At 58.3% G+C, this 10,386-nt stretch overlaps 5 protein-coding genes across 5 annotated transcripts; 3 read left to right on the top strand and 2 right to left on the bottom strand.

Moving 5' to 3' along the window:
* Positions 1 to 542: 542 nt before the first annotated feature.
* GLOTRDRAFT_81660 (uncharacterized protein) lies at positions 543 to 1,913 on the top strand. The gene is made up of 5 exons (XM_007872301.1): positions 543 to 915; positions 1,023 to 1,172; positions 1,227 to 1,371; positions 1,426 to 1,485; positions 1,537 to 1,913. The coding sequence occupies exons 1-5, from the start codon at positions 670 to 672 to the stop codon at positions 1,860 to 1,862; spliced, it is 927 nt and encodes a 308-aa protein (XP_007870492.1). The 5' UTR covers positions 543 to 669; the 3' UTR covers positions 1,863 to 1,913.
* A 519-nt stretch (positions 1,914 to 2,432) lies between these two features.
* GLOTRDRAFT_96609 (uncharacterized protein) lies at positions 2,433 to 3,968 on the top strand (the record flags this gene model as incomplete). Its single annotated transcript, XM_007872409.1, has 1 exon — positions 2,433 to 3,968. One exon carries the CDS (start codon positions 2,433 to 2,435, stop codon positions 3,966 to 3,968), a length of 1,536 nt encoding a protein of 511 aa, XP_007870600.1.
* A 611-nt stretch (positions 3,969 to 4,579) lies between these two features.
* On the top strand, positions 4,580 to 6,396 carry GLOTRDRAFT_49552 (uncharacterized protein; the record flags this gene model as incomplete). The annotated part of the gene is made up of 7 exons (XM_007872207.1): positions 4,580 to 4,861; positions 4,926 to 4,985; positions 5,038 to 5,266; positions 5,485 to 5,568; positions 5,628 to 5,905; positions 5,969 to 6,055; positions 6,124 to 6,396. The coding sequence occupies 7 exons, from the start codon at positions 4,580 to 4,582 to the stop codon at positions 6,394 to 6,396; spliced, it is 1,293 nt and encodes a 430-aa protein (XP_007870398.1).
* A 177-nt stretch (positions 6,397 to 6,573) lies between these two features.
* On the bottom strand, positions 6,574 to 8,003 carry GLOTRDRAFT_133375 (uncharacterized protein; the record flags this gene model as incomplete). The annotated part of the gene is made up of 3 exons (XM_007872300.1): positions 6,574 to 6,806; positions 6,856 to 7,730; positions 7,780 to 8,003. 3 exons carry the CDS (start codon positions 8,001 to 8,003, stop codon positions 6,574 to 6,576), a joined length of 1,332 nt encoding a protein of 443 aa, XP_007870491.1.
* A 196-nt stretch (positions 8,004 to 8,199) lies between these two features.
* Positions 8,200 to 10,115, bottom strand: GLOTRDRAFT_118104 (uncharacterized protein). Its single transcript, XM_007872299.1, has 5 exons — positions 9,498 to 10,115; positions 9,181 to 9,438; positions 8,931 to 9,121; positions 8,623 to 8,878; positions 8,200 to 8,563 (listed from the first exon to the last, which is right to left on the bottom strand). The coding sequence occupies exons 1-5, from the start codon at positions 10,045 to 10,047 to the stop codon at positions 8,307 to 8,309; spliced, it is 1,512 nt and encodes a 503-aa protein (XP_007870490.1). The 5' UTR covers positions 10,048 to 10,115; the 3' UTR covers positions 8,200 to 8,306.
* Between the last annotated feature and the right edge of the window lie 271 nt (positions 10,116 to 10,386).

Here is a 10,386-nt window from a genome sequence, read left to right as displayed (position 1 = left end):
CATCTCGGCCCTCCGGGCCTAGGCTCGATACCAGCCACTTCGCAATTCAAGCTCCGCTCGTACTACTCGCTACACTGCGAAGCGGCTGGGAACTACGGTCGCCCTTTTGGCGGGATGCGCGTGACACGCGCCAACTATGAGTGGGACTTCGTGATTTGAGAGCCTCATAACTCAGAAAAATCATGCCTTGGGAGATTTGCACCATTGTAGGTTTTGAAGGCCATAGATTCATTTGACATAGGTCAAATTTCGATGAATTTGGACTGACTCAAGGAGAAAATCCTCTTTTCTCACCTATTCCAATCAACTCCATTCGCTTCAAAAACATCATTGAACAATGTGTGCCAGAGACGATTTTGTACGTCTGAGGGGGCAAATTTTTCTAAGTCGGAGTCACGCTTGGCGGGGAAAGTTGTGACCCCGCTATGTGACTGTCCGTTGTCACCAGTCCGTTCGCAAGCTCACGCCTTCCATCACTCCGAAACCAAAAAAGGAAGGCGTGTGCATTGCGTACAGGACTGGCCGCGAGTCTACTCCGGGCCCCATGCTTTTCCACGCCTCCGCGCCTGCACACTGACCTCATTTGCCATGGCGTCCGCCGGTAGGACACGCACCTCAGAGCTTCCCTATAATCCTTAGACCTCACCCCTTCCCTACCACTCGTTCTCGATGTCCGCAGCCTCCAAGGATGCGCTCGTGCAGACCGTCCGCTCGCTGCGCATCATCGCGCTGCCGCTCACGCGCAAGCCCTTGTCCTTCAAGAACGCGCTGCGGGACACGCACCCGCTGATCTACTACCACTTCCAGACGCCGCCCGTGCAGGAGGCCGCGCGCAAGGGCGCGATTGCGTGGATGACGAGGACCGTCACGAATGCGTGGTCGAACTTTGGCAAGGCGCCGGAGGGCAGCTGGAAGGTGAGCACTGAGCGTCTGCCGTGCCCGTGCCCCGCCCTTGCTTGAGGGACTCTGCGCGATTTCTGAACCCTTGCGCGTCTAGGTACTGACGTGACGTGCATATACAGCTGAAGACGTTCCGCTACGGGGAGCGCATCATGGACCGTATAGAGTTTGAGGAGCTCGCGCTGAAGGGGCTCGATCCCTCCCTTGGCCCGAAGCTGACTGCCCCGGGCAGTGCAAGTCAGGCGGTGGAGGAAGAGAAGGATAGCATAAAGGTGGGAATGCTCGCAGGCTTGTGGGATAGCATCTAACCCGCTGGCGTGACCCAGATCCCACTAGTGTATCCCCCGTCGTATACAGGTACACCGCTGTTGCACCTACAGTCCCTAGTGGCGAAGCGGCTGCCCCGACATAGAAGAGGCGCATGGACATGGCTTCTAGTTTCCCCCTTGACAGCCCCGGTCGCCATCATACGTACGTCCAGTTCCCCGCCGCCGTTCACGGAACCACCTGACGCATTCCCACCAGCCATTATACCTAATCTGCCGTTCTTCTTCTGCATCTGGCGGGCATGGCACCACTATAGAGGTGAGTCTATCAGACACGTTGGATGTACCGGTGCCAACGATTTCCCGGCAGCGTTGAAAGCGTCGCAGTATTTGGAGGCGCTGCTGGAGCGGGGCGCGATCGTCCCGGAGGCGAGCAAGGAGCTGGACGCGATCTACGCGGCGTACGCGCCGCAAGATCCGTCGTCCGCGTACTCGCCGGGAGGATCGACGCCGAGTGACCCCGTGCGTGAGGCGGGGGCCTCAGGAGAGGAAGGCGTCGAGGAAGCCCTGCTGCTGAGCCGCGACGCGGTGCCTCCAATATTGAGGGCATTCGAGATGGCACCCACGGCGGCGACGGATATATACCGTGCCCTCGCGCAGGCGGACATGCGGACACGGAAGCGCCGCGGGTCGTAGGATTAGATGGCCGTGCTAGGACATATACAGGGGTGTCTGTGTAGTGAATTCAATTCGTGGATAGATGAGCGCCCCGATGCATCACGCTGCCCGATCGACGGAAGTGCCCGGGGCAGTGGCCGCCCAGGGCACAGAAAGTGAGACAAGGCATCGGGCGAGGCCTGGACGTGCGCGTGCGGCTCCGGGCGAGCGCGTGGTCGACGAGCGCCCCGGGTCAGGTCACCCGATCCCTCATAATAAACCCTGCCCTCGTCCCTTGCGCCGCCCGCCACATCGTCCTCCTGGATGCCCGTCTCGCGTCAGGCCTAACCCTCCCGTAGCAGCAGCGCGCTGTCCGCACTCATCCATCGCAACGAAACCCTGGTAAGGCCGGTATGTGCTTGACGCTGTCTGGGTGCACTCGCATGAACACGTTTGACAGCATGTAGACACCATGCGAGGAGCGAGGAGCCAGGCTGCTTCGGGCGCGTCCAGTCTGGATGTAAAGGCGAGTACTCCCCGTCAGCCGTCTGCGCGCGTGGACATAGAGCCTGACACTAGTGTGTGCTTCGATTTCTGCGAACGCTTGTCATGCAGCTTCTCCCTCCCAGCCGGAAGAGCCCCCCGCCCCCTTCTCCCGTCGACGGCCTCCCCGCCGAGCTCCTGACCCAGATATTCCTCTTCGGCCACCGCGACGATGACGCCGTCAAGGAGAACGGCATGGTGCTCAAGTCGGGCCCCGACTTTGAGGTCCTGGTCTCGCACGTCTGCCATCGATGGCGCGAGGTCGCCACGCGCACCCCCTTCCTCTGGACGCGCCTTCGCTTCCGACTCGTATCGCATCTTACCCGGGGCCAGCTCTACATCGAGCGCTCGCGCAATCAGCTGCTGGACATCCTCGTGGACACCGCGACGGAGGACAGGCATGTCCCGGGCATCACGATCTTCAAGGACGAGTTCAATCCCGTGTTCGACGTGATCGCGCCGCAAGTGCACCGGTGGCGCTCGTTTGTGCTCAAGGTCCGTAGTACTTCCTGCAAAGCCGGCGCGCGGGCTCGTCTATCCACTTGCGGGCCTGCCCCGAATCTCGAGACTTTGGAGCTCTACCATTATCAGGACTGGGGCAACGGTCAGAACCTCTACTTGTCGACATCCAAGCGGCCCGTGTGCATCTTCGAGGCCTTCCTCCCGAAAATACGCAACATCTCCTTGATCGGCGTCAACCTGGTCTGGGACGAGTGCCCGTTCTTCTCCAACCTAAAGTCCCTGGAATTCGCCCTGCACATTGAGAGCGTCCGCCCGACCTACCCGCAGTGGGAGCGCATGCTGCGCGCCAGCCCCGAGCTCGAAAAGCTCGGGCTGCACTACTCCGGCCCGCAAGTCGACTCGGCGTGGAGCTGCGAGCCCATCGTGCTCGAGCGCCTCGAAGACCTCGCCCTGACGTACCTCGACTCCGACTACCTCTGCCGCCTCCTCCGCCCGCTGCGCATGCCGCGCCTGCGCCTGCTGCGCCTCGACGCCGAGGAGGACCAGTCGTCGTTCATCGAGTTCATCAGCGACCCCGCGACGGCGCTCCTCAGGTCCCTGCAGTGCATCCACATCTCCGCGCTCGAGTGCCCCGCGGGCATGTGGCGCAAGCTCCTGCTGGCCATCCCGCAGATCACCGGGCTCGAAGTCAATTTTGGGCGCGTGCCGGAGCAGTTCTTCCAGGAGCTCTTCAGGGTCGACTACGAGACCGAGCCCGAGCCCGAAGCTAGGGGCAAAGACAAAGACAAAGACGAAACCACACCTCCGCCCGCCGCGACGCCCGCGCCCCCCACAGACACCCCCGCGCTGCGCCCGCGCGTGCTCCTCCCGAACCTCAAGATCCTAAAGTCGACGGGCCTGACGGGCGCGGACATCGCGCGCTTCATCGCGTTCCGCAGGTCCGTCGGGCGCCCCGTGCGCAAGTTCCTCGTGTGGCGCAAGGACGTCGATGCGGACACGGAGCGCATCCGCGCCGGAGATGCGGACCTGCAGTACTTCCGCTTCGAGATGGATGTGTTCGGGCACGTCGACGAGGACTCGGACGAGGAGTACGCGGACGACGACGACGGGGAGGACGAGTCAACCCTGGAAGATGAGTAATGCTTATCCTTATTATGCCCCCCTTATACCCCCCATCCCCCACCCCCAACGGAGCGGAGCGCGTGAACTGGAACTGAAATTTTTGTGGAAATGTTTACTTTATGGCTTTTGTAGAGATTTTGTTTGACATGCCGCGCGCTGCGATACGATACGAGTGCGACTGCTACGATTCGGACCACGATTGACGAACGACAGACAGAGAAACCCTGGACTCGGACGGTTGGCTCTCGCGCGGACGCTCCGGCCTGTTCTCATCACGTACTAGACCTGTATGTATCCATGTGCGCATCGTTGTATCACCAGATCTCCCCCCTTCGGCTGTATTTTATACGTATTTACGACCGCTATATTGCTACTTCGCTTGTATAAAGTAGGGTAACTTCTGCTAGTTCAATGCAGCGCCGGTACAGCTCCTCCTTTCCTCCCAGTGTGGCAAAGCGATCGGGGATGTGATCGAGAATCCGACATCCGTGCGTCACGTGATAGGCGAGCTTGCACCTCGCGCCACCACTCTGACTGCAAACTTTACCCTACATACTTTATTACTTACCGGTGCTTGCAGCTTTTCTGACAGAACCTGATATCAAACGTATCGAGTGTCTCTTACTTTGATGCCTCGCGAGCTGCCGGGGTTTTACTTTGACGAGGAGAAGAACCGATACTTTCCCCTCTCGTCCAAACCAAACAAGGCGCCCACCAGCCATCCTCGACCCACTGCTGTATCGTCTCAAGGAGCTTCGGAGAGGAAAAGAGCGGAATACGACCCCACGCAAGATGTACAGAGGAGCAGGAAGAGGAGGCGGCTGAACCCATCCGCGCTATGGGCTGAAATACGGTCAGGACCTTCGTACGCATGCAGGCAGCGTTGGATGCAGTCAGTCCTGCCCCTACGCGTGTCTGGGGCTACGTATCTGACGCATTCTTAATACCCAACTCAGTGAGCACATGTGCGACCAGGTAGCAGCTACGTCCCGCTTCAGCCACATCTCTCTCAGCGGGCCTCTCTCCTCGTTCTGCGTATGCGTATATGTCACCTCCCTCGTCGCACCAGCTGATACAGCTAGCTTAGGTTTCAGACGCAGGCGACCGCCTGCGCTGCGTGACCGGCGACCACAAAGGTTGGCTGTACGAATCCGTCGCGCTCGGCGGGGAATGGGGCGCTTTCGACCAAGTGGGCTACCTGCCCAGGTCGTTCGAAGATTTGAACTCGCGCCGAGTCGCTTGGAAAGCGGACCTTTGCTTAGGCTCGGACGTGAGCATCTTGCTGCGTTTATCCGTGTTAGGTAGACCGGCTCAGAGTTGCAATGGCAGATTACCTCCATTCATATCGACGAGACACGATGCGTGTGCGATATTCCTCTTTCCTTTGACTAGGCGCAGGACTCATTGCATGCTGCATCAGGGCGACCTCATACGGACCATCTCCGAAGATTTTCGTGCGAGACCTGTTGAGTCTGACCGCTACCTTCATAAGGCCCAATAATCTAATTCGTCCATTACAGAGTGACAGATTCAGAACGATCATTCATCCTCAATTTGGACTGCAGGAAGATATCAGACATCTGGACATCCCACCTCCACGGGCCCAGCCTCGCCCTCGGTAAGTCCCCCTCCCAACCCCCCCACCCCCACTGTAAACTAACTCACCCTCCCCCCCAGGCGTCCGCAAAAAAGCCATCCACATCCCCTCCCTCGAAACCACCCAGTCCTTCACCACCCTCGACACCCACTCCGACGTCTTCGCCGTCCTCCAATCCCACGCCCTCGTCTACGCCGGCGCGCGCAACGGCTCCGTCACCCGGTTCGACACGCGCACCCCTAAGCACCAGCACGGGCACGATATCTTGAATGGGCGGTACAAAGACCGCCGGAGCTCGGTCGTCCATATGGGGCTCGTCGACGAGTGGGGGATGGTGGTGAACGGGATCAGCGGTGATGTGAGTTCTGAGACATGTGCGCATACAGTCACTCGAGGCGTCTGACCGAGTGCCTATACCTAGTTGGAGATGTTCGACCTCAGGTTCTCGAGCACCGGCAAGCCCGTCACGACATTCTCCGGCCACGTCAACAGCTACACGCGCGAACTGGTATGATCCCCCCTCCCTCTTCCCTCTCCCTTCAAGAATCCATTCGCTGACTCTACTTCGTCACGAAGGGCTTCGCCATCGACGCCGCCAGCGACCTCCTATTCGCCGCCGGCCACGATTCCCGCATCCGCGGCTGGTCCCTGCGGAGCGGCGAGCTTCTGCGCCCGTCAGAGCCGGAAGACCAGAAAGGCTTGAGCAACCCCTTTGCCGCAGTCTTCGAGAAGCCCGTCCGGACGCTGCAGATCACCCATACAGACGGGGTTCCTATGTTATGGGCCAACTCCGACAAACATCTGCTTGCATATCCTCTGGGTCGTCGGGCTGCTTGGAATGCTGCATAAGCCATATCCTTCGGGACATCTATTCGATTATCTCTGGTCATACATCGGAGAGTGAAAGGATTGGTTGTACATAGTAATGATACATGGTGAACAGGCCCGACGATCAACATCAACATGGCTCAAGGCTTACAAGGTCGGTCCATATACCCGGAAACACAAACTGGCATTGGGATTATTTCAGGCCACCGCCGCGTTAGCTTCAATGGACATCTCATAAAAAGTGCCCTTGGCAGTCTTGTCCCCCTCTGGATCGGGAAACATCATTTCCACTTCATCTTGCGGCGTGATCAACTCCAGTTCATCGTCACTGCTTTCCACGTCTTCCTCCTTGATATGCTCGGAGTCTTCTTCCCGTGAGGTGAGATCGATTACCTGCGACCCTAGCCCAAACTCGCGTTCCTCTTCTTCGACTGCAGAAAGTTAACGAGGAGCCACCCTTTTGGGACAGCATGTACTTACCTTGATCGCTCCTGTTTGTAGAGGACTCCGGCGACGGCGCAGGGTCGCCGTCGCTCCCCCGTATCGCGTCCACCACATCTTGCGCATACGTCGCACGGATCCTCTTCGTCAGACTGACAAGGTCGCCCAGACGCGCAGGAAAAGCAATGGGGACAATAGGTTGCGGTATATGCGAAGGTGGACTGAACATTGCCGCGCCTAAGTGATGGGGGACAAAGGACTCTTGAGTGACAGAGAAAGACTGGTGCATATTCGAGGAAAACTGGCTCGATGGAGATGAAGGAAAGAGGTGGATTCCGGTAGCCGGTACGTCAAAAAGAAAGTTAGCTATGCTCGGTATTCCCGAGGGATCGTTCTGTCGGCCCTGTTGAATGGTTGGATTCATTGTGAAGGGAGACGACCACAAGCCTTCACGGTGAGCTGGCAGAGCGGGAGAGAACATATGACTAGCGAGGGAGCCATCGTAGAAAGGCCGGGTCATCAGAGTTATCGGAGTAATGCTAATCGACTGCACGACCGAGGGCGCACTGATCCTAGCGCCAGAATATCCAACAGGGTCCGGCAGGTCTGGCGAGTTGGGGTATTCCAACGACATATCCGTGGACACGGAGGCTTCCCTTGCTGGCAGTTGTTCTGGCTTGGGCTCAGCTCCCTCAGTTGATGCTTCGAAGTACATGGTACAAGAACTACCAGGATCAGGTATATCGCCAGGAGGAGGCCGCCAATTCAGATACAGACCAGCAGAGAAAACATCCGTTTGACAGTCAGCCGCACCGGGACCAGAGGACAGACTAGAAGTAAGGCTGGCAACAGACAAGGAGCGCTTCTTCGGGTTTCGCTGCCGCTGGAACCAGTTCATGATCCATTTCTCTTCCCTAACACTCGGCGTTCAAGCAGAGACCGCATACAGTGGCAAGTACGTACAATCCAGTCTTCGACGCAGCCCATCTCCTGTCGTCCTCGTTAGGGTGCTGCGTCTGCTGGTACAGAGAGACGAGAATGTCGAGCTGCCAGGGTGCGGCCACGACAGAACTCCTCTTCTTCAGCGGAGGCTCATCTTGCGTTTCCGACGGTGTCGTCGTTGCTAAAGCCCAAGTCCTTGTCTGACGGTGGCCGGACCCAGATGTACTTGCAGAGATGCTGGCCATCGAGACGACAGACAAGGTCAAAGGAGAGAACATGCTGCCCGCGAAAGAGTGGGACCTTATATTAGTTATAACAGGATGGACGTGATCATCGAAAGTGGCATTAGGCCTGGCAAACGCCGAGGCTTGATACCTGCCACTCGACTGCTTCGACAGTCCGATCACGGGAAAGGCAGCGGGTCACACATCTCTCCATCCGCTGGCCAATAAGAAAAATCAGACACTAGATCGATACAAAGTTCGAAATAAAAGTACACCCTACGAGTCCGATACATGCTCTAGTATTTCACAGCCAAGACTGCCCGTTCACCACGCCCCGGCGACCCGCCCGCCTGCCCACGCGAAGCCGCCCACCGACAGCGGCAGAAGCACGGCCCACACGCCGACGTCCCAGACGATCCGGCGCCACAGGCGGCGCCGCTGCAGCTTGCGCTCCTTGCGCTGCAGGAGCTCATCATGCGAGGGCGTCGAGTCCGAGGAGCGATGCCGCGGCAGCGAGGGTGTGTGCGGCATCACTATGGATAGTGGGCGTTTGAACTGGTACATGATGATGTGTATTAGCGCTGTGTGTGTAAGTGGTTAGCTTTATGGGATTAAGAGCGAGAGGGAGGTATGAACGTACCCGGCGCAGTATATGATCCCGCCAGTACTATGACCAGCATTACGTCCTGCAGAACGTAAGATGCTTGCTCCGGTGCCAGGGACAAGATAGCGACGATACTGAAGATAGTAAATTTGGAAAGCGGGACGTCAGAAACTCTGCGCATTCGACGCGGCATAGGGATGGCTGGGCAGGTTATGACCAGAGCCGGGATCGACGACGTCAGGATAGCCACTTTCAAGAGGGCCATCAGATACGTTGACGGGAAACCTGAAGCCTTCTACGATGTCAACGCATGATCAATCATTAGAGTATATCCATTCCCCTACCTGCAGGTTCGATGAAGCAGATGCTACTACCAGAGGCAGCAGCAAGCCAGTAGCTACTGCCACCGATAGGATAGACAGTATTTTGAACGAAGGTGAGTATTTCGACGCCGTGGTCATAGGCTGAACGGTCCCCTTCAAGGACGCATACAGTGGGAGGGTTAGTGCAGTCGAGAACGCACACGCTATGGTAGCTACATGTCACATATATCGGTTAAGAGTGGCGAAAACTGGGGGTATGGAACAGACGCACTGATGCTCTGCCAGAGAGCGCCCATCTTAGGCTCCGGCTCACTCGTCTGTGTGCCGTGCGTCTGCGCATACGTCTCCAGGGCCATCCACAGCACATATGCAGCGACGGATATCCCCTCCGCGCATACAATCCGCCGGAACGCAACAGTTTTCGCCCAAGTCAGGGGAAGAACTATGACAGCCAGAATCACCGTCAAGACTATCCTCGGCGGGACAACTAACATATCCGGCGCAAGGGGCAGCAGCGCCTCCACAGATTCTTCCACCAATCATGTTTCAATACCACCGCATACACGATACATAATATAACAAACTGACCCCGCAGATACACAGCAGCCACCAGCACCCTCGCCGCGCCCGTCCCGAGCCTCACCAGCGCCCTCACCACCCTCCGTCGCCCCTCCTTCCCTGCGCCCCGTGCCAGCGCATCCAGCACGACCTCCTCCATATCCGCCTTGCGCACGTACCGCGCGAGCATGTACCACACCTGCCTCGTCAGCGCCGACAGCAGCGCGAAGCCCACCAGCGCCGGAACCGCGTACCTCATCGGCAGGCCCCGCGCAGCCGCGGGGAGCAGCAGTGCCCCGATCTTCAGGTACGGCGCGAGGAGGTAGAGGAAGACCGTGTTGGGCGGGAGGGGCGGCACCGCGGACGCGCGCACCCGCTCGCTCTGCAGGTCATTTGAGAAGTCGTCGTCGTCCTCCGAGAAGTCGAACGGCGCGCCGTCGTCAGCGGAGTCGTGGATCAGGACGAGCGCGGTCGTCGAGCTGAGGCTCGAGTTCGCCGAGTCGCCCGAGGGCGAGTCCAGGCGGCTCAAGTCTGAGTCCGTCGAGAGCCGTCGGTCCATGCTAGAGCTGGGAGGATCCATACTAATATTTACAGACTGAGCTCGAGCACCTCAAGATAGATGGAAACGAAATAGAAGGGAGAACAGCCAGCGAACGACATACAACCCAGCTCACAGTCGAGACCTGTCGAAACGGCGGGGAACCCAGACCCTTTGCTGGGTGGACTTGGACTTGTCAGTGGAGGCTTGGGTGGCTGCGGAATGCGCTAGAACGTGCGAAAGCGCGGGGCTGCGGAGCGGAGCCGATAATGAATTGCCACACAACGCTCACTGGCAGAAAATAACACCGAGATTTGATTCGAATGCAACCACAAAGCCCAAATATAAACTGTTCGCGATTGGGAGGTAGGTATGTAGGAG

The sequence above is a fragment of the Gloeophyllum trabeum genome (genome assembly GCF_000344685.1).
Source record: "Gloeophyllum trabeum ATCC 11539 unplaced genomic scaffold GLOTRscaffold_00017, whole genome shotgun sequence".
Taxonomy (NCBI): Eukaryota; Fungi; Basidiomycota; class Agaricomycetes; order Gloeophyllales; family Gloeophyllaceae; genus Gloeophyllum; species Gloeophyllum trabeum.
This window is presented reverse-complemented; position numbering and strand designations above follow the sequence as displayed.